Source organism: Pelobates fuscus, chromosome 10 (assembly GCF_036172605.1).
Source record: "Pelobates fuscus isolate aPelFus1 chromosome 10, aPelFus1.pri, whole genome shotgun sequence".
Classification (NCBI taxonomy): Eukaryota; Metazoa; Chordata; class Amphibia; order Anura; family Pelobatidae; genus Pelobates; species Pelobates fuscus.
In genome coordinates this window covers 143977392-144003709 of record NC_086326.1, presented here as the reverse complement: position 1 = coordinate 144003709, position 26318 = coordinate 143977392, and the positions used below count along the sequence as shown (strand labels likewise).

General features: G+C 37.4%; 1 protein-coding gene across 1 annotated transcript; it reads right to left on the bottom strand.

The window, feature by feature from the left end:
• Nucleotides 1-6713: 6713 nt before the first annotated feature.
• LOC134575207 (gastrula zinc finger protein XlCGF57.1-like) lies at nucleotides 6714-8663 on the bottom strand. Its single transcript, XM_063434456.1, has one exon. The coding sequence runs from the start codon at nucleotides 8566-8568 to the stop codon at nucleotides 6757-6759; it is 1812 nt and encodes a 603-aa protein (XP_063290526.1). The 5' UTR covers nucleotides 8569-8663; the 3' UTR covers nucleotides 6714-6756.
• Between the last annotated feature and the right edge of the window lie 17655 nt (nucleotides 8664-26318).

Here is a 26318-nt window from a genome sequence, read left to right as displayed (position 1 = left end):
ACACAGGCCCTAATGGTAAAGTTACCTTAGCCATAGAGAAATTAAATGAGCTCTCTGAAGAGTTAAAAAGGAATTCTGGGATAAAAGATCCCTGGGAAAGATGGTTTGGTTGGATGACAGGATGGCAAAAGGCTTTAATGCATATTGGTATAGCAATACTAATTTTTCTTTTTATCTTTGCTCTTCTCGTTTGTTGTGTCCTCCCTTGTCTGAGAAAATTCCTCCTGAAGACTGTAGACCAAGCGGCACCCACTTTCACACATCTCACAGTTGATGACCAAGATTTCCAAGATCTCAACTCACCCTGTATACCGCTGCAAACTATCCCTTTTATTGATAAAGTGCGAGAATTTTAGGTAGGGACCAGCTTAGGGACAGCATCTGTCTGTATGGGAAAAGACTACCGTGTGGAGAAGTGGTGGGTTAGCCATCGTTGGCCACCCATGGTAGCGAAGCGTTCGAGTGCCCTGCAGACGGATGAGTTAGCCTACTAGGGTCAGATGAAGGGACAGACTTGCACTTTGCAATAACACCTAGCTAGCGGCCACGGGGTTTCCGTGCCTTTGGGCTAACACGTCTTCTGATACTAACTAATAAAGTTTATCTTTTAGAATCTAACATTTCATAGGGGGGACTGATGTAGAATTATTAAAAATGATCTTTATTTTGTACCTGTATTGAATTATTTTACCAACTCCATTTTGATCTCACATAACCTCACATTGTGACAGACCCTCCATTTTGTCCACATTACATGACAGAATTTCCTAAAAGCATTTAGTATAATGAATAAGAGACTGTATTTTCTATAAAGACATGACTAACCCCGGAATTGCTGAATCTCCTGTAATTTGCAACATAGTATAATATGACGGCCATGAGAACGCCGTCCTAATGAAATGTTCTATTCATAAAAGAACCTTGCACCTGACCACGAGACTGACATCACTAACTACGCAAATGACGCCCAAGCCCCCCTTTCCACCGAGTAAGCCTCGTGCTCCGTCCACACCCGTGTCCAGAACAATACCACCTCTCGGTGGGAGGACACCTAGCTAACCACTTAGTTTTGAGCCAATTAATCATATTGATGGGTGGACATTGACACAGCCACTTAACAATTAATCCAATTAACAATGTTTATTTACTGATATCTTGATATTCAATGATGACGCAATTTTGCTTTTATAAGGGCCTGCGAGCCCACTTTTAACCAGATGCCAATAAATTTCCTCGAAGTTATTTTAACCTGCACTCCGTGTGTCAGTTACTTCTGCGTATACGCAATTTATTCATCTCAGATTTGGACAGGAACAGATAGACATTTAAACATATTTGTTTATTTCTAAATTAATCTATATCACATTTCTGTGTTTAATAACAGGATAGTGTTCTCTGCTCTTTCTTTTAATTATTGTTAATAACTAGATATTATATAAACCAAAGCTCCACTCACTTGAATATTTCATAAATACAATATATATAAAAACTGAAAAAAATATACAGCAATGACAAGACTTTCTTTCATGAAAATTAACATTTATTAACGCGAAACAATGTGCAACATTGCTAAATGCATTGATAAAAATATAAGGTAAGATTTCTCGATTAAGAATGAATAAATCCACAACGCAGCTAAATGCTATGTAAGATAGTCCTCAAACGTTCAAGGCAAATTGATCTCTGTCATATTAGACCAGTAATTGTAGATAATTGCATTTCAAATTATCTAACGAACTTAGCTTATACTGAAGCAAATGTTAACTACATATCATTTATTACATTTTATTTATTAAACTAGTTCATAGATATTTGGCACACCATGCCTGTATGGAATGCAGCTTACATGTTTCTCAAATGTGCCACCATATTGAATATGCAATAACATAATTTCAGGAATTCTACCAACCAATGGCCTCGATTTAATTCTTACGAACGAAAGCAGTTGACAAATATCGACCATTTTCTATCTTTTTTTTTCTTTATACTTCCAGATGGATTTAATGCCAGTTGAAATTTCGCAAGCCGTATGGATAAACAGGTCAGATGTTTGAAATGAAATCACTGATAAATGTGCTTTGTAAGCGCGTTCATCAGCCTTTTTCAATGACTAACTCTGGACATCTTTTTCAGCCAAGTTGCTATTAACATAAAGAGGGGACTTAGCGCAAGGCCCTCATGCCCCATACTGAGAGCATCAGGTGTAGGGTATAGTTTCAGTAATAAATTGGGGAAGCCAAAGTACCCCGCTTAACCCATGAGTGGTGGGTGCTATTAATATAATAACCCTGGGAGGGACCTAATATCCCCCTAGCCTCCACCCATAAGTGGGCTGTTCATTTATTAATAACCTGGAGGTGGGAGACCTAATGTTTCCTCCAGTAACAAGGCAGCATATTTAATTAGAGTCCGCCATGGAGGCATGAGTGGGTCACCATGTCCCCCGCATGGTTAATCGTTATGGCTCCACTTTGAGAGCATGGGGGGACCTGTTCCCCTGTTTGTTAATAGCTTATGGGCAGCAAGAACTAATGGTTGCTCACTGTATAGTAGACATTCTTCCACCCTCGAATTGGCATTCAGGGCATGAGGTAGGTTTTAAACCTCTGTCTAATGTGGGGGTCATATTGATGTCTATCTGGTTTTTTTTTTTTACTATTTGAGAGGCAGCTTCCAGCAGATAAATTGTCCAAAAAAACAATAATTTTTCAATGACTTTTATTGAAATCATAGATCCCATGTTTGGGGCATTATGTGCCCACAAAAAGGCAATTAAATCACCAAAGCCTGTATTTTGAATATAAAATATAGACTTTGATATCATCTTCTGAACCTTTATTCCTTAGCTCCCAATAAGCCTTTTGTAACGGACCGTTTCAGCATAAAAGGGAATAAACTCCGTTTAGGCGATAATCCCCTTTTTGAGAGACAGGCACAGCTACTGCAGAACACCAAACTCCCGAACTGGATACAAGATAACACTCCGAACTGGAACAGCTGAACAAGAAAAGCATACAATCCGCTTACACTCCTGGCAGTCAGCTTACAATCCAATTCCCCCCAAGAACGAGACGACACTTCATTTTGAGGGTTAAACAGGAACTCTTTTACTCAGGGCTACCTGCCCAGTATTTATGCAGGTCTCCCACCTGGTGGACACTCCCCTAGGGGACTAAATGGAAGACTGTAACAAAGGACAGATATAAACCAATTACAGACACACAGCAGTAAACATTCCCACAATGCATCTTGGTTTCCTCCCTTCTGCCCTGGAGATAATTGGAGAAGTAATCAAATTATCTCCCAGGCCAGAGACCAAACTCCATTACACATGTGGGAACCTAAATGCAGTATTATGTTTTAAAATATATAAAGTCACTTTTATTTCACCCAACACAGACATGTTACATATCCCCAGATAGCTCAGGTCTGGGTGCACATTATTAGGTGAATGGCACCCAGACTACACAAATACAGTTTAATCGCCATGGAGCCATGATTAAGTCTTTAATCACACAAATAGGCTCCATGGCATAGCTATCTGGGTTACTACAATTCCCATGAAACATAAAATACCGAATGAACGGCTGTTCGGCTACAACCCCACGAATAGGAACCAGGAGACGGACGGCTCAGCGGTGTTCGTGCAAATAAGTGTCCGTTTCTAGTTCCATAGAATCCTCGCCGAACACCGCTGGTCTTTCGCACGATTAAAATGGCCGCCGCCTTGTGGTCGGCAACCGAACAAAGGCCACCCAGCGTTTATCAATTAAGCTGCGGTTAACCGCAGCTTCTGGGCGGTTAATTGACGGCACACTCCAGCTCCTAGGTGGTCCCTCATACGGTAGTTTGTTCGGTAGCTGGAATCTACCGAACACCCCGGCTGAAAGGCACGAATATGCCTTTCTGCAGGGAACATAAAAGGTTTAACCTGCAGGGCCATAGTCACAGGGCAGGAGGCTAACAACCAGGCTTCTCCAATTCACAGTGGCGAAGTTGGTTTCGCCACACCTTTAACGGTGGGAAAAGAATCAATTTGAACGGTTGAATGGCTTCCCAGGAAACAATAAATTGCTGATACATGTGATCGGCTGTAAAGAAATCTAACCTATTAAAGGGTCAATATAGGTTCAGGAACACAAACATGTATTCCTGACCCAATAGTGCTAACACCACCATCTCCTCATGCCTCCATAAATATAGCAAAATCTTACTGTATTCAAGCCTGAAGCTGTAACTCTGCATGCTGTTAGACTCAGAAAAACAAGCAGTCTGCTGACATCATCAGAAGTGGTAGCCTGATCCAATCACAGTGCTTCCCCATAGGATTGGCTGAGACTGACAAGGAGGCAGATCCGGGCAGAGCCAGCATGATTCAAACACAGCCCTGGCCAATCAGCATCTCCTCATAGAGATGAATTGAATCAATGTATCTCTATGAGGAAAGTTCAGTGTCTGCATGCAGAGGGAGGAGACACTGAATGTTTGGATGCATTTTAGGCAGCCATGACCCAGGAAGGATCTCTAACAGCCATCTGAGGAGTGGCCAGTGAAGTTATCACTAGGCTGTAATGTAAACACTGCATTGTCTCTGAAAAGACAGTGTTTACAGCAAAAAGCCTGAAGGTAATGATTCTACTCACCAGAACAAATCCAATAAGCTGTAGTTGTTCTGGTGGCTACAGTGTCCCCTTAATTATGGCTGTAGTGGTTATGGTGCTTGGAGTTTTCCTTTAAAAAGTAATTAGCTACATTTGCTCTAATTCCTGAAGTTCTCATTTATTTTATCCTCAATGTGACAGCCGTTTGCAAATATTGTAGCAGCGGAGTTAGGTTTTTATGGACTTTAGTTCACCCCAGAAAATATTGTGATAGTGTGTACTGAGGATTAACATAGTATATCATACAAAAAAAACGACAATAAAGAAATAAAATAGAAAATCTGTATTCCTAACGCGTCCCTGTCTCTAGTTAGATAGGTCTTGCCCTCTTGTGTGTAAAAAAATAAAATAAATAAAAAGTTTTTTACTCAATTTATATTGAACCAATTCTTTACTACGAAGGCTACGACATCATGTGACAATGCTGCAGAGGCGCTACTAGAAGTAGACTTAATGCAAAAAACACTTCATCTCATTGAGGTGGTCTGGGTGCAGTGTTCACGTTTCCTTAACTTAGTAATGTAAATAAATGCAGTTTCCGAGCAACAGCAGCGTTTGCATTTCAGTGTTAAGGCTGCCTGCAGTTTCATGGAGTTTGACCCTGTTAAACGACACTGGACGGCGTTACGCTTTGTATGAGGACGTCCAGCGTGTTGAAAAGCCACATAGGATAGCATCGATTCAACGCTTTCCTATGGCGAAGCCTAATGCACACCTGGCAATCGCCGCCCATGCACTTAGGTTCCCTCGTCGGGTGATGTCAACCTTTTATTCCTAACACTAGTGTTCCTTTAATTTCTAAAAACTGCAATATTTTACATTTCAGTGTAAAACTAAATGACCACTGCACCCAGGCCATTCCATTGATCTGAAGTGTCCGTGGTGACTATCTGAGGCTGTAGAATTTACCAATATTAAAACGTCATATAACATAATTGGATCAGAAGCCATAATGGTTGTTCTTGTCAACATAAACATTCATAAGAACTCCATGAGAAAATGATTTTACAGGCATGGTCTGAAATGATATTTAAGCACAGATATTCTAGGGTATTCTACCCACGCGGGGCACTTTAATGATTTCTATTCACCAACAGCTGTCCAAGGTGATGAATAGAATTTATAAGAGCAGGATACAGTTAGCATATTCAGGTGGATAGCAGGATACAGTTAGCATTTTGAGGTGGATTTGTTAAAGGTTGATGTGGGCTACAGATATGGCTGCCTCATGGACAGCATCTGCACAGAGCCACATTTCAGTAAATATTTGATCCTGAACCGTTTAAGAGAACAGTCTGTTTCCCATTACAACTGAAGTGCATTTTATAGGTTTTGCCTCGTAGTCATGATCTTTATTTTTTAATATCTCTTAGTTCAGTTAAAACCCATTCTGCTACTTTCTGTAGAACTCTGCCCCCATTAGCCACACCTCTGATTTTCACAATACGTGTTTCTGATTGGTTGGTGAACAGTTTAGCCCAATGAGATTATAATGAGTTGAGCGGCTAATCCAACTCTATCACCATTGGCAATCACTGTCCTTATTATCTGTATAGTATTTCAAAGCTATGCTAATGGAAAGGGGAATTAGAAGACAGTGATTGCCTGCTTACAATGATCTCTCATTGAGCTGAGTATGTACTAAGAGTATTCAAAATACCAAAAAATAAAGTGCAACAATACAAGTTGGTGCTAAACAGATAGGTGCGTCCTCACCCCGCTGTGAAATCAATAACCTAATTTCTACTCACTGTGTATATGTTGTGCCTGTTTACTGTGTGCGCCACCCACTATATATATTTCATGTACTAAGAGTATGTATAACAAGGAAGCTGTGAATAGGAGGCACCGATAAAGGGGCATTGATAAGGGGGCATCAATACGGGGGCAGATATTTGCTGCCTAAAAAAAGTGTAGAGGAATATAACTCCAATATGAAGCCAAAACCTAAAAAAATGCAGTGAAGTTGTGTTGTCACCCAGAGTGTCATTTTAACATTTATAGAATAAGTATTCACGGATGTGAATATCTGAACCAGTGCAAGAAAAAAAAACAGTGTAAGTCTGTACACGAATCTCCAACCTGTGCAGGTCTTCTATCCTTCATGACATTTTTGATGCTTAATTAGAGCAGAACCACGAATAAAAGATTTCTCACATTCAGAACAAGAAAATGGCCTTTCGCCCGTGTGAACCCTCCCATGGATTATAAGATTTGCATTGCTTATAAAGGATTTCCCGCATTCTGTACATGTGTACGGGTTCTCTCCTTTGTGTCGCCTCTGATGTTTGATGAGAGAGGAGCTACAAATAAACGATTTTCCACACTCAAAACATTTGAATGGTTTCTCCCCAGAGTGAATCCTCTGATGTATTATTAGTGTGGAACTATGGGTAAAACTTTTTCCACACTCGCGGCATAAAAATGGTTTCTCTCCTGTGTGAACCATTTGGTGTTTAAGAAGATTTGAACTGTTAATAAAGCATTTCCCACATACAGAGCATGAGAATGGCCTCTCTCCTGTGTGAATCCTCTGATGTACTACAAGACTTGACCTATCGTTATAACCCTTGTTACATTCGGAACATGTAAATGGTTTCTCTCCAGTGTGGATCCGTCTATGTGCAACAAGATTTGCAGTTTGACTAAAGCACTTCCCACAGTCAGCACAAGAGAAAGGTTTTTCTCCTTTGTGAAGTCTCTGGTGTATATCAAGAGACGAACTGTGTGCAAAACATTTCCCACATTCGCTGCATTCATACGGTTTCTCTCCCGTGTGAACACTCTGATGTCGAATAAGATTAGCTCGTCTGGTAAAGTTTTTCCCACATACAGAGCACGAGTAAGGTTGTTCACCTGTGTGAATCCTTTGATGCACAACAAGGTTAGAAACCTGACTGAAGTTCTCCCCACAATCAGGACATGAGAATGGTTTCTCTCCTGTGTGAATTATTTTGTGTTTGACAAGGTTATGTTTTTGAGTATAGCATTTCCCACAATCAGAACAGGAAAATCGTTTCTTTCCTCTGCGATTCGTTTCATGTATAATGTGGTCTGAATTGGAATGTGAGATGTTAACTCTTCCATCAGTAGCCTTTGTGTTTTCTGTGTGAATTGACTGATGCTTGACAAGGTCTGGACTTCTAGTAACGGTTTCTTGACACCCCAAGCAGTTGAATATTGCCTCTGAATTTTGGGAGTTCTGGGACGCTTTACAAGATTTCTCATTCATATCTTTATCAGACTTTTTACATTTAATTAAGGGTGTTTTTAACCTTATTTTCTGTGTATTTGGTTTGCTTTTTAGATTATTCTCAAGATAAGTGGGTTTATCTTTTGCTCGTTTGTGTTCTGTTAAAGTACGATTGTGGCTTTCTGCTAGATTTATAGATACAGTTGGTTCCTCCTTGATAGGAGCAGTTAGTACGTCAGCTTTTTTATGTTTTGTGTGTTTATAAATGTCAGGGACCGTGACATTTCCTTCTTTACATATGGGCGATTCCCCTTTTCTATCAGTAAATGTATCTTCTGTCTGTGCAAGGTCTGTTGGTGTCTTAGTATCTGTAACATTGTCTTCACATGAGGATTCTTCCTTAACATTAATAGACATATTATCTGTATCAATGTCAGCATGTGCCAATTCCCTCTCTTCACATAACGCTGATTTCTCCTGAACATGAGTAGAACCGTTTTTTGTCTTCCTAGGCTGCGCAGGTATATAGAGGTCTGTGTCTGATACAGTCCCTTGTTCATACTCCTCCTTAACACGAGACGATGCACATTGTGTGTTTGTATGTTCTGTCGATGAGGAATTCTCCATGTCTGTGAGATTGACACTGTCACATAACACAGGTTCCTGCGACATGGGGGTTACCAATGTATTCTTTCCTTTGCAGGATGTATTCATTTTTTTTTCAGTTTTCCATCAACGGTTTCATTCTCTGTTTGATCTTTTAATTCAAACTCAGGCAAAGAAACCGGGATCTCAAACCCATCAGGAATTGTTCCACTAACACATAAATCTATTGGAAGAAAAATATAACAAACTGGTTAAAACCTCAACTATAATTGATATCAAAATCCGTTTTATTTGGCTACATTTCCTTTAGTACACTGTAGTGATAACGTCTGTTTTAGTATAACAAAACTTGCAAAGATAATATGTTCAGATGTTATAAAGAACCTTACAAACCTATTGACTGATAGTATCAGCTGAAATCCCTCAGCCAATGGAATCTATCTAAAGTTGCACAAGATGAAAGTGGAACGAGAAGCTCTTCTTTAGTAATCTGTGAAGAGGGGACAACCCATGGCCACTTGGAGACACCGGTAAGTGTCAGACTGTTCGAAAACAGTTTGACTCTTAACCTTGAAGGGCCAGGGGACTCCAAGAACAATATTCACTACAACTCACACTGCAGAGGTTGTGTTTCCGTTACAGCCACTTTCATTCGTAAGGGCATTTACAACGTCTGTACATATTGGACTATAAACCTTTTATTAATATGTATAATATGCATAATATGTATCTATAATATAGAGTTCATTTGTGCATTGTTGTAAACAGTGGGTTCAGGTTTTATTTTTATTTTTTATTTTTATCATCTTATTATTGTATGTTTTGATTGATTTATCTACATGGATTTATTTTTATAAAGTGATTTTATATGAGTTATTACTCAATAAATTTATTACGCATTTACTCTGAGCGCACATATTATTTTGACTTTTGAGCTTCCACTCAATTCCAGACGCTTGTTATATGTATGTAGCTGCCCCCCTTTTTAAAAATAATTGTGGTTTATCACACCTTGTATCTACTATTAAACTAACAGAGGATTTAACGTTGGTTAGGGTACTTAGAGTGCTGCTGTAAATATAAATATGCACTAAACAAAAAATAAAATGTGTATATTAAAAAGATTCAGAGACATTTTGATCAGATATATTCACAAGATGTTAGCACATTGACTGCCCTCTTGCGTTAAACACATTAAAATCCTCACAAAGCCAATTTTTGTGGCTAATCCACTCTCATAGTAGATGGCTAGCCAGAGCACAGCCATTTATTAAGGTCACTTTATTAATACGGCATTCGATTCTATTGTTATTAAGTTATTTCCGGCGTTGGCCAAGCCCTCTTGGCTGACATCATCAGAATTGCAAAAAGCCTGAAATAAATGATTCTACTCACCAGAACACATTCAATAAGCTGTAGTTGTTCTGGTGATTATAGTGTCCCTTTAAATGTGTTCAATTTCAGTTTCAGTTTTTAATTCTCATCCATTGTTGGATAAACACAAAGTTCATATTTAATAAAGCACCGTAACATGATATACCCTTTCCTATCAATCACTCAATATATACACAGTATATACAGGGGGTGTATATTTACCCCCATACATTATATACGCAGTATATACAGGGGGTGTATATTTACCCCCCATACATTATATACACAGTATATACAGGGGGTGTATATTTACCCCATACATTAAATACACAGTATATACAGGGGGTGTATATTTACCCCATACATTATATACACAGTATATACAGGGGGTGTAGATTTACCCCCCATACATTATATACACAGTATATACAGGGGGTGTATATTTACCCCATACATTATATACACAGTATATACAGGGGGTGTATATTTACCCCATACATTATATACACAGTATATACAGGGGGTGTAGATTTACCCCCCATACATTATATACACAGTATATACAGGGGGTGTATATTTATCCCATACATTATATACACAGTATATACAGGGGGTGTATATTTACCCCCATACATTATATACACAGTATATACAGGGGGTGTATATTTACCCCATACATTATATACACAGTATATACAGGGGGTGTATATTTACCCCATACATTATATACACAGTATATACAGGGGGTGTATATTTACCCCCATACATTATATACACAGTATATACAGGGGGTGTATATTTACCCCATACATTATATACACAGTATATACAGGGGGTGTAGATTTACCCCCCATACATTATATACACAGTATATACAGGGGGTGTATATTTATCCCATACATTATATACACAGTATATACAGGGGGTGTATATTTACCCCCATACATTATATACACAGTATATACAGGGGGTGTATATTTACCCCATACATTATATACACAGTATATACAGGGGGTGTATATTTACCCCATACATTATATACACAGTATATACAGGGGGTGTATATTTACCCCCATACATTATATACACAGTATATACAGGGGGTGTATATTTACCCAGGAGCCGTATATTTACCCCATACATTATGTACACAGTATATACAGGGAGTGTAGATTTACCCCATACATTATATACACAGTATATACAGGGGGTGTATATTTACCCCCATACATTAAATACACAGTATATACAGGGGGTGTATATTTACCCCATACATTATATACACAGTATACACAGGGGGTGTATATTTACCCCATACATTATATACACAGTATATACAGGGGGTGTATATTTACCCCATACATTATATACACAGTATATACAGGGGGTGTATATTTACCCCATACATTATATACACAGTATATACAGGGGGTGTATATTTACCCCATACATTATATACACAGTATACACAGGGGGTGTATATTTACCCCATACATTATATACACAGTATATACAGGGGGTGTATATTTACCCCCATACATTATATACACAGTATATACAGGGGGTGTGTATTTACCCCATACATTATATACACAGTATATACAGGGGGTGTCTATTTACCCCCATACATTATATACACAGTATATACAGGGGGTGTGTATTTACCCCATACATTATATACACAGTATATACAGGGGGTGTATATTTACCCCATACATTATATACACAGTATATACAGGGGGTGTATATTTACCCCCATACATTATATACACAGTATATACAGGGGGTGTAGATTTACCCCCATACATTATATACACAGTATATACAGGGGGTGTATATTTACCCCATACATTATATACACAGTATATACAGGGGGTGTATATTTACCCCCATACATTATATACACAGTATATACAGGGGGTGTATATTTACCCCATACATTATATACACAGTATATACAGGGGGTGTATATTTACCCCATACATTATATACACAGTATCTACAGGGGGTGTATATTTACCCCCCATACATTATATACACAGTATATACCCAGGAGCCGTATATTTACCCCATACATTATATACACAGTATATACAGGGGGTGTATATTTACCCCATACATTATATACACAGTATATACAGGGGGTGTCTATTTACCCCATACATTATATACACAGTATATACAGGGGGTGTATATTTACCCCATACATTATATACGCAGTATATACAGGGGGTGTATATTTACCCCCCATACATTATATACACAGTATATACAGGGGGTGTATATTTACCCCATACATTATATACACAGTATATACAGGGGGTGTATATTTACCCCATACATTATATACACAGTATATACAGGGGGTGTATATTTACCCCCCATACATTATATACACAGTATATACAGGGGGTGTCTATTTACCCCATACATTATATACACAGTATACACAGGGGGTGTATATTTACCCCATACATTATATACACAGTATATACAGGGGGTGTATATTTACCCCCATACATTATATACACAGTATATACAGGGGGTGTATATTTACCCCATACATTATATACACAGTATATACAGGGGGTGTATATTTACCCCATACATTATATACACAGTATATACAGGGGGTGTATATTTACCCCATACATTATATACACAGTATATACAGGGGGTGTATATTTACCCCCATACATTATATACACAGTATATACAGGGGGTGTATATTTACCCCATACATTATATACACAGTATATACAGGGGGTGTATATTTACCCCATACATTATATACACAGTATATACAGGGGGTGCATATTTACCCCATACATTATATACACAGTATATACAGGGGGTGTATATTTACCCCCCATACATTATATACACAGTATATACAGGGGGTGTATATTTACCCCATACATTATATACACAGTATATACAGGGGGTGTATATTTACCCCATACATTCTATACACAGTATATACAGGGGGTGTATATTTACCCCCCATACATTATATACACAGTATATACAGGGGGTGTATATTTACCCCATACATTATATACACAGTATATACAGGGGGTGTATATTTACCCCATACATTATATACACAGTATATACAGGGGGTGTATATTTACCCCATACATTATATACACAGTATATACAGGGGGTGTATATTTACCCCCATACATTCTATACACAGTATATACAGGGGGTGTATATTTACCCCCATACATTATATACACAGTATATACAGGGGGTGTATATTTACCCCATACATTATATACACAGTATATACAGGGGGTGTATATTTACCCCCATACATTATATACACCGTATATACAGGGGGTGTATATTTACCCCATACATTATATACACAGTATATACAGGGGGTGTATACTTACCCCATACATTATATACACAGTATATACAGGGGGTGTATATTTACCCCATACATTATATACACAGTATATACAAGGGGTGTATATTTACCCCATACATTATATACCCAGTATATACAGGGGGTGTATATTTACCCCATACAGTATATACAGGGGGTGTATATTTACCCCATACATTATATACACAGTATATACAGGGGGTGTATATTTATCCCATACATTATATACACAGTATATACAGGGGGTGTATATTTACCCCATACATTATATACACAGTATATACAGGGGGTGTATATTTACCCCCATACATTATATACACAGTATACACAGGGGATGTATATTTACCCCATACATTATATACACAGTATATACAGGGGGTGTATATTGACCCCATACATTATATACACAGTATATACAGGGGTGTATATTGACCCCATACATTATATACACAGTATATACAGGGGGTGTATATTGACCCCATACATTATATACACAGTATATACAGGGGTGTATATTTACCCCATACATTATATACACAGTATATACAGGGGGTGTATATTTACCCCATACATTATATACACAGTATATACAGGGGGTGTATATTTACCCCATACATTATATACACAGTATATACAGGGGGTGTATATTTACCCCATACATTATATACACAGTGTATACAGAGGGTGTATATTTACCCCATACATTATATACACAGTATATACAGGGGGTGTATATTTACACCCCATACATTATATACACAGTATATACAGGGGGTGTATATTTACCCCATACATTATATACACAGTATATACAGGGGGTGTGTATTTACCCCCATACATTATATACACAGTGTATACAGGGGGTGTCTATTTACTCCCCATACATTATATACACAGTATATACAGGGGGTGTCTATTTACCCCCATACATTATATACACAGTATATACAGGGGGTGTATATTTACCCCCATACATTATATACACAGTATATACAGGGGGTGTATATTTACCCCCACACATTATATACACAGTATATACAGGGGGTGTATATTTACCCCCACACATTATATACACAGTATATACAGGGGGTGTATATTTACCCCATACATTATATACACAGTATATACAGGGGGTGTATATTTACCCCCCATACATTATATACACAGTATATACAGGGGGTGTATATTTACCCCATACATTATATACACAGTATATACAGGGGGTGTATATTTACCCCATACATTATATACACAGTATATACAGGGGGTGTATATTTACCCCATACATTATATACACAGTATATACAGGGGGTGTATATTTACCCCATACATTATATACACAGTATATACAGGGGGTGTATATTTACCCCATACATTATATACACAGTATATACAGGGGGTGTATATTTACCCCATACATTATATACACAGTATATACAGGGGGTGTATATTTACCCCATACATTATATACACAGTATATACAGGGGGTGTATATTTACCCCATACATTATATACACAGTATATACAGGGGGTGTATATTGACCCCATACATTATATACACAGTATATACAGGGGGTGTATATTTAGCCCCCCATACATTATATACACAGTATATACAGGGGGTGTATATTTACCCATACATTATATACACAGTATATACAGGGGGTGTATATTTACCCCATACATTATATACACAGTATATACAGGGGGTGTATATTTACCCCCCATACATTATATACACAGTATATACAGGGGGTGTATATTTACCCCATACATTATATACACAGTATATACAGGGGGTGTATATTTACCCCCATACATTATATACACAGTATATACAGGGGGTGTATATTTACCCCATACATTATATACACAGTATATACAGGGGGTGTAGATTTACCCCCCATACATTATATACACAGTATATACAGGGGGTGTATATTTATCCCATACATTATATACACAGTATATACAGGGGGTGTATATTTACCCCCATACATTATATACACAGTATATACAGGGGGTGTATATTTACCCCATACATTATATACACAGTATATACAGGGGGTGTATATTTACCCCATACATTATATACACAGTATATACAGGGGGTGTATATTTACCCCCATACATTATATACACAGTATATACAGGGGGTGTATATTTACCCAGGAGCCGTATATTTACCCCATACATTATGTACACAGTATATACAGGGGGTGTAGATTTACCCCATACATTATATACACAGTATATACAGGGGGTGTATATTTACCCCCATACATTAAATACACAGTATATACAGGGGGTGTATATTTACCCCATACATTATATACACAGTATACACAGGGGGTGTATATTTACCCCATACATTATATACACAGTATATACAGGGGGTGTATATTTACCCCATACATTATATACACAGTATATACAGGGGGTGTATATTTACCCCATACATTATATACACAGTATATACAGGGGGTGTATATTTACCCCATACATTATATACACAGTATACACAGCGGGTGTATATTTACCCCATACATTATATACACAGTATATACAGGGGGTGTATATTTACCCCCATACATTATATACACAGTATATACAGGGGGTGTGTATTTACCCCATACATTATATACACAGTATATACAGGGGGTGTCTATTTACCCCCATACATTATATACACAGTATATACAGGGGGTGTGTATTTACCCCATACATTATATACACAGTATATACAGGGGGTGTATATTTACCCCATACATTATATACACAGTATATACAGGGGGTGTATATTTACCCCCATACATTATATACACAGTATATACAGGGGGTGTAGATTTACCCCCATACATTATATACACAGTATATACAGGGGGTGTATATTTACCCCATACATTATATACACAGTATATACAGGGGGTGTATATTTACCCCCATACATTATATACACAGTATATACAGGGGGTGTATATTTACCCCATACATTATATACACAGTATATACAGGGGGTGTATATTTACCCCATACATTATATACACAGTATCTACAGGGGGTGTATATTTACCCCCCATACATTATATACACAGTATATACCCAGGAGCCGTATATTTACCCCATACATTATATACACAGTATATACAGGGGGTGTATATTTACCCCATACATTATATACACAGTATATACAGGGGGTGTCTATTTACCCCATACATTATATACACAGTATATACAGGGGGTGTATATTTACCCCATACATTATATACGCAGTATATACAGGGGGTGTATATTTACCCCCCATACATTATATACACAGTATATACAGGGGGAGTATATTTACCCCATACATTATATACACAGTATATACAGGGGGTGTATATTTACCCCATACATTATATACACAGTATATACAGGGGGTGTATATTTACCCCCCATACATTATATACACAGTATATACAGGGGGTGTCTATTTACCCCATACATTATATACACAGTATACACAGGGGGTGTATATTTACCCCATACATTATATACACAGTATATACAGGGGGTGTATATTTACCCCCATACATTATATACACAGTATATACAGGGGGTGTATATTTACCCCATACATTATATACACAGTATATACAGGGGGTGTATATTTACCCCATACATTATATACACAGTATATACAGGGGGTGTATATTTACCCCATACATTATATACACAGTATATACAGGGGGTGTATATTTACCCCCATACATTATATACACAGTATATACAGGGGGTGTATATTTACCCCATACATTATATACACAGTATATACAGGGGGTGTATATTTACCCCATACATTATATACACAGTATATACAGGGGGTGCATATTTACCCCATACATTATATACACAGTATATACAGGGGGTGTATATTTACCCCCCATACATTATATACACAGTATATACAGGGGGTGTATATTTACCCCATACATTATATACACAGTATATACAGGGGGTGTATATTTACCCCATACATTCTATACACAGTATATACAGGGGGTGTATATTTACCCCCCATACATTATATACACAGTATATACAGGGGGTGTATATTTACCCCATACATTATATACACAGTATATACAGGGGGTGTATATTTACCCCATACATTATATACACAGTATATACAGGGGGTGTATATTTACCCCCATACATTATATACACCGTATATACAGGGGGTGTATATTTACCCCATACATTATATACACAGTATATACAGGGGGTGTATACTTACCCCATACATTATATACACAGTATATACAGGGGGTGTATATTTACCCCATACATTATATACACAGTATATACAAGGGGTGTATATTTACCCCATACATTATATACCCAGTATATACAGGGGGTGTATATTTACCCCATACAGTATATACAGGGGGTGTATATTTACCCCATACATTATATACACAGTATATACAGGGGGTGTATATTTATCCCATACATTATATACACAGTATATACAGGGGGTGTATATTTACCCCATACATTATATACACAGTATATACAGGGGGTGTATATTTACCCCCATACATTATATACACAGTATACACAGGGGATGTATATTTACCCCATACATTATATACACAGTATATACAGGGGGTGTATATTTACCCCCATACATTATATACACAGTATATACAGGGGGTGTATATTGACCCCATACATTATATACACAGTATATACAGGGGTGTATATTGACCCCATACATTATATACACAGTATATACAGGGGGTGTATATTGACCCCATACATTATATACACAGTATATACAGGGGTGTATATTTACCCCATACATTATATACACAGTATATACAGGGGGTGTATATTTACCCCATACATTATATACACAGTATATACAGGGGGTGTATATTTACCCCATACATTATATACACAGTATATACAGGGGGTGTATATTTACCCCATACATTATATACACAGTGTATACAGAGGGTGTATATTTACCCCATACATTATATACACAGTATATACAGGGGGTGTATATTTACACCCCATACATTATATACACAGTATATACAGGGGGTGTATATTTACCCCATACATTATATACACAGTATATACAGGGGGTGTGTATTTACCCCCATACATTATATACACAGTGTATACAGGGGGTGTCTATTTACTCCCCATACATTATATACACAGTATATACAGGGGGTGTCTATTTACCCCCATACATTATATACACAGTATATACAGGGGGTGTATATTTACCCCCATACATTATATACACAGTATATACAGGGGGTGTATATTTACCCCCACACATTATATACACAGTATATACAGGGGGTGTATATTTACCCCCACACATTATATACACAGTATATACAGGGGGTGTATATTTACCCCATACATTATATACACAGTATATACAGGGGGTGTATATTTACCCCCCATACATTATATACACAGTATATACAGGGGGTGTATATTTACCCCATACATTATATACACAGTATATACAGGGGGTGTATATTTACCCCATACATTATATACACAGTATATACAGGGGGTGTATATTTACCCCATACATTATATACACAGTATATACAGGGGGTGTATATTTACCCCATACATTATATACACAGTATATACAGGGGGTGTATATTTACCCCATACATTATATACACAGTATATACAGGGGGTGTATATTTACCCCATACATTATATACACAGTATATACAGGGGGTGTATATTGACCCCATACATTATATACACAGTATATACAGGGGGTGTATATTTAGCCCCCCATACATTATATACACAGTATATACAGGGGGTGTATATTTACCCATACATTATATACACAGTATATACAGGGGGTGTATATTTACCCCATACATTATATACACAGTATATACAGGGGGTGTATATTTACCCCCCATACATTATATACACAGTATATACAGGGGGTGTATATTTACCCCATACATTATATACACATTATATACAGGGGGTGTATATTTACCCCCATACATTATACACACAGTATATACAGGGGGTGTATATTTACCCCATACATTATATACACAGTATATACAGGGGGTGTATATTTACCCCATACATTATACACACAGTATATACAGGGGGTGTATATTAACCCCCCATACATTATATACACAGTATATACAGGGGGTGTATATTTACCCCCCATACATTATATACACAGTATATACAGGGGGTGTATATTTACCCCATACATTATATACACAGTATATACAGGAGGTGTATAGTTACCCCATACATTATATACACAGTATATACAGGGGGTGTATATTTACCCCATACATTATATACACAGTATATACAGGGGGTGTATATTTACCCCATACATTATATACACGGTATATACAGGGGGTGTATATTTATCCCGTACATTATATACACAGTATATACAGGGGGTGTATATTTACCCCGTACATTATATACACAGTATATACAGGGGGTGTATATTTACCCCCATACATTATATACACAGTATATACAGGGGGTGTATATTTACCCCATACATTATATACACAGTATATACAGGGGGTGTATATTTACCCCATACATTATATACACAGTATATACTGGGGGTGTATATTTACCCCATACATTATATACACAGTATATACAGGGGGTGTATATTTACCCCATACATTATATACACAGTATATACAGGGGGTGTATATTTACCCCCATACATTATATACACAGTATATACAGGGGGTGTATATTTACCCCATACATTATATACACAGTATATACAGGGGGTGTATATTTACCCCCATACATTATATACACAGTATATACAGGGGGTGTATATTTACCCCCATACATTATATACACAGTATATACAGGGGGTGTATATTTACCCTATACATTATATACACAGTATATACAGGGGGTGTATATTTACCCCATACATTATATACACAGTATATACAGGGGGTGTATATTTACCCCATACATTATATGCACAGTATATACAGGGGGTGTAGATTTACCCCCCATACATTATATACACAGTATATACAGGGGGTGTATATTTATCCCATACATTATATACACAGTATATACAGGGGGTGTATATTTACCCCATACATTATATACACAGTATATACAGGGGGTGTATATTGACCCCATACATTATATACACAGTATATACAGGGGGTGTATATTTAGCCCCCCATACATTATATACACAGTATATACAGGGGGTGTATATTTACCCATACATTATATACACAGTATATACAGGGGGTGTATATTTACCCCATACATTATATACAGGGGGTGTATATTTACCCCCCATACATTATATACACAGTATATACAGGGGGTGTATATTTACCCCATACATTATATACACATTATATACAGGGGGTGTATATTTACCCCCATACATTATACACACAGTATATACAGGGGGTGTATATTTACCCCATACATTATATACACAGTATATACAGGGGGTGTATATTTACCCCATACATTATACACACAGTATATACAGGGGGTGTATATTTACCCCCCATACATTATATACACAGTATATACAGGGGGTGTATATTTACCCCCCATACATTATATACACAGTATATACAGGGGGTGTATATTTACCCCATACATTATATACACAGTATATACAGGAGGTGTATAGTTACCCCATACATTATATACACAGTATATACAGGGGGTGTATATTTACCCCATACATTATATACACAGTATATACAGGGGGTGTATATTTACCCCATACATTATATACACGGTATATACAGGGGGTGTATATTTATCCCGTACATTATATACACAGTATATACAGGGGGTGTATATTTACCCCGTACATTATATACACAGTATATACAGGGGGTGTATATTTACCCCCATACATTATATACACAGTATATACAGGGGGTGTATATTTACCCCATACATTATATACACAGTATATACAGGGGGTGTATATTTACCCCATACATTATATACACAGTATATACTGGGGGTGTATATTTACCCCATACATTATATACACAGTATATACAGGGGGTGTATATTTACCCCATACATTATATACACAGTATATACAGGGGGTGTATATTTACCCCCATACATTATATACACAGTATATACAGGGGGTGTATATTTACCCCATACATTATATACACAGTATATACAGGGGGTGTATATTTACCCCCATACATTATATACACAGTATATACAGGGGGTGTATATTTACCCCCATACATTATATACACAGTATATACAGGGGGTGTATATTTACCCTATACATTATATACACAGTATATACAGGGGGTGTATATTTACCCCATACATTATATACACAGTATATACAGGGGGTGTATATTTACCCCATACATTATATGCACAGTATATACAGGGGGTGTATATTTACCCCATACATTATACACAGTATATACAGGGGGTGTATATTTACCCCATACATTATATACACAGTATATACAGGGGGTGTATATTTACCCCATACATTATATGCACAGTATATACAGGGGGTGTATATTTACCCCATACATTATACACAGTATATACAGGGGGTGTATATTTACCCCCCATACATTATATACACAGTATATACAGGGGGTGTATATTTACCCCCCATACATTATATACACAGTATATACAGGGGGTGTATATTTACCCCCATACATCATATACACAGTATATACAGGGGGTGTATATTTACCCTATACATTATATACACAGTATATACAGGGGGTGTATATTTACCCCATACATTATATACACAGTATATACAGGGGGTGTATATTTACCCCATACATTATATGCACAGTATATACAGGGGGTGTATATTTACCCCATACATTATACACAGTATATACAGGGGGTGTATATTTACCCCATACATTATATACACAGTATATACAGGGGGTGTATATTTACCCCATACATTATATGCACAGTATATACAGGGGGTGTATATTTACCCCATACATTATACACAGTATATACAGGGGGTGTATATTTACCCCCCATACATTATATACACAGTATATACAGGGGGTGTATATTTACCCCCCATACATTATATACACAGTATATACAGGGGGTGTATATTTACCCCATACATTATATACACAGTATATACAGGGGGTGTATATTTACCCCCAGACATTATATACACAGTATATACAGGGGGTTTAGGTAGATACAGGTATGGTCTGATGATCTGACTGTATAGAATGAATGGAGCTCTGTGGTTCTATAAACCTTTCTCTCCGCTTACCAGGACAGGCTCTGCTCCCAGTCAGTACTGATGGAAGATCTGTCACAGCCTGTGGAGGACGAGGCTGGGTGTCCTGGTACCAGCCCCTCTGTAGCAGCCTATGGACAATCTGAGGAGTAGGGGGGTTTGGCCATTTCACTATTGGAAAATGAAAGAGATGAAGTCAGCATGGAGGCAGCCCCCCAGTGAAAGTGAGGCTTGGAACTCACAGGACAGGAAGACACTTTATTAAACAGAACTCCAGACACCTGAGGACCATCACTCCTCATCCTAAACCTTAGGCAAGAAAAAAGCTGAACCAAACTAAGGGAAAACTCCACAGACTGGAGCTCTGTCTCAGAGACACAGACTGGAACTCGGGACATACTAAAAGGAATGACAGATTGGAATGCCCATAGACTTGAACAAGGGAGTGGAATGCCCATAGAGACTAATGGAAGTAAAAGGAATGCCCATAGAGAATAATGGGGAAAAAATATTTCAATAAGAGATAAAACTATTAGACATATGAAATAAATGTTTTGCTACAATACTCTACAGATTCAGGGTCAATTTTTTAAATTGAGATTAAGTGGGATTATCAATGTTTTCTATAGAATGGCAAAGGTGAATGACTAAAGAGAATGCCCATAGACTATAATGGGAAGTAGAATATAAACTAATTTGCAGGTAAATCTGTGTTACATAGCAAATTATGCTTTACCACAGGTGTTCCCCAAGTACAGCAGAACATTTAACATTAAAAGGAACTGGGATTATAGCTCTTTTCTATAGAATGACAGGTAAATGATACAATGGAATGCCCATAAAGTATAATGGGAAGCAATATGTGACTTGGAATCTGAACCGTGAAACATATCAAGTAAATTTTTTGCAGGTTTACTCTATGAGTTCAGTGGCAATTTTTGAAATTATGTTTAAATGGGATTATCATTGTTTTATATGTCTGGTTTACCGTTCTCCCAAGCCAAAGCCGGGCCAGTCTGAATACCTTGTATAAGACATCTTTAAGGAAACACATTGCTCCCCCTCTCTCCAGTCTGTGTCTCTGAGATAGAGCTCCAGTCTGTCGCTCTGAGATAGAGCTCCAGTCTGTCGCTCTGAGATAGAGCTCCAGTCTGTCGCTCTGAGATAGAGCTCCAGTCTGTCTCTCTGAGGTAGAGCTCCAGTCTCCACAGACTGGAGCTCTATCTCAGAGCGACAGACTGGAGCTCTATCTCAGAGAGACAGACTGGAGCTCTATGTCAGAGACACAGACTGGAGAGAGGGGGAGCAATGTGTTTCCTTAAAGATGTCTTATACAAGGTATTCAGACTGGCCCGGCTTTGGCTTGGGAGAACGGTAAACCAGACATATTGTCCGCTTGTGCCAACGGTCACAGAATAGGTGAGAATTGTTTAAAAGAAGCGTTAAGCTGTGAAATGTCACCTCTAGGTTACCACGTAAGTACGTCGGTGAAATAAAGTACATTGATATATTATCTTTACTGCTTGCTTGAAACGAGCTAAGGAGGAGGAGAGACGCAGACCAATCATTAGGTATACCCAGTTTCAATATGTTTTAAACGCAATTTTATGCAGAATGTTTTTCAAGCCACAAAAAGCAGTGACGCAAGTGAAAATAGAAAAAATATGCTTACTTTTTAAAGAGTTTATTCAAATCAGGTGAAAAATAAAAAATAATAATTGAATGTTTTTTTTTGTGGTTTTACAATTCCCGTTTTTTACTCCGATAGTTTCACAGGTCCTTTTACAAGCATTCCATATAAATGTTTTCGTTTATTATCGTTCGGGTTAGTTCCCAAGAAGAAACAGGCGCATTTTGTTTAATCCGCCTCTTATCTTCTCCAGCGGGCCAGTCGTTACATGGTGGAATTGATCCTCTGAGGACGCAGTGGAATGGGTAATGGCATGCCGCCTAAAGGCGCGTCTCGCTAAGTTTGATATAGAGATAATATTCCGTCTCTTACCTATACACCCTGAATGTTTTAATTTCTTAGGTTTTCAGCTGGGCGGGCAATTTTATTCTTATAAAAGTATAGCCATGGGTTGCTTAATTTCCAGTTGCTACTTTGCGTTATTTTCAACATTTTTGGAATGGGTTTTAAAGTTTAGGTTCTATTGTTCACTACCCGGTTGATGTTTTACTTATTAGATGTCCAGGGACCAAGGAATGTACATACTTGCATAACACATTTTAGGTAATTAGGTGAAGATTTCGGTATCCCTCTAGCTTAGAACAAAAGTCTTACATACTTCTTGTTTACAATTTGGTTTTAAAATCATTAAATCAATCATGTCAACTCAAAGGCTAACACGGGCCAAATAAACAAGGTTTACGTTTATATGTGCCGCAAAAAAACTAAAACTTCAGTGTTCATAGAAACGTAGATTAAAAAAAGTACAGAATAAAAGTCACCCGACACTGGACGTCCTCACGCTCGTAGGGCTTCATGTACAGGTTTTTTGGTGTTTTGGGAAGTTACAGGGTCAAATATAGCAAGTTACATTTTTCAGTTTTTTCACATTGAAATTCGCCAGATTGGTTACGTTGCCTTTGAGACCGTAATGGTAGCCCAGGAATGAGAATTAACCCCATGATAGCATGCCATTTGCAAAAGTAGACAACACAAGGTATTACAAATGGAGTATGTCCAGTCTTTTTTAGTAGCCAGTTAGTCACAAATACTGGCCAAAGTTAGCGTTAATTTTCATTCCTGGGCTACGATACAGTCTCAAAGGCAACATAACCAGCCTGGCGAATTTCAATGTGAAAAAACTGAAACACAAGCCTTATATTTGACTCTGTAACTTTTAAAAAACCCATAAAACCTGTACCTGGGGGGTACTGTTATACTTGTGAGACTTTGCTGAACACAAATATGTGTTTTAAAATAGTAAAATGTATCACAACAATTATATTGTCAGTGAAAGTGCCGTTTGTGTGTGAAAAATGCAAAACACAGCACTTTAACCGATGTCATCGCTGTGATACGTTTTACTGTTTTTAAACACTAATATTTGTGTTCAGCAAAGTGTTCCGAGTAAAACAGTGCCCTTTTTATTTATTTTTTTGCTGTGCACTTCATAACAAACAAGCTTACAATGTCATGACAGCACTAGCAAAAGCTGAAAAATAAACAGAATTAAATATAGGCATGACATTGGAGATGACTGCACATTTTTAGAAAGTTTAAGGATCATGTGTAATGCAAGAGCAAGCATAACAGCGAGTATAACAGAGAAGTTAAACATGCTAGGTAACTGCTTTTATAAGGTAAAGTACGATCATCTAACGTGTGCCTAATAGCGAGTGGATGAATATCCCGGGGTAGACAAGTACACAATATATAGGTTGGTAAACCACATCCATGACTGTGCTGTGCCCTCTATAAGTAATGCGTTATTGAGCGTATGCCCTCCACTATATTCCTAGTGGCCTTGTGAGCAGAGTCCTGCTTCACGATATTTACTCCCATACATTATATACACAGTATATACAGGGGGTGTATATTTACCCCCCATACATTATATACACAGTATATACAGGGGGTGTATATTTACCCCCCATACATTATATACACAGTATATACAGGGGGTGTATATTTACCCCCCATACATTATATACACAGTATATACAGGGGGTGTATATTTACCCCATACATTATATACACAGTATATACAGGGGGTGTATATTTACCCCATACATTATATACACAGTATATACAGGGGGTGTATATTTACC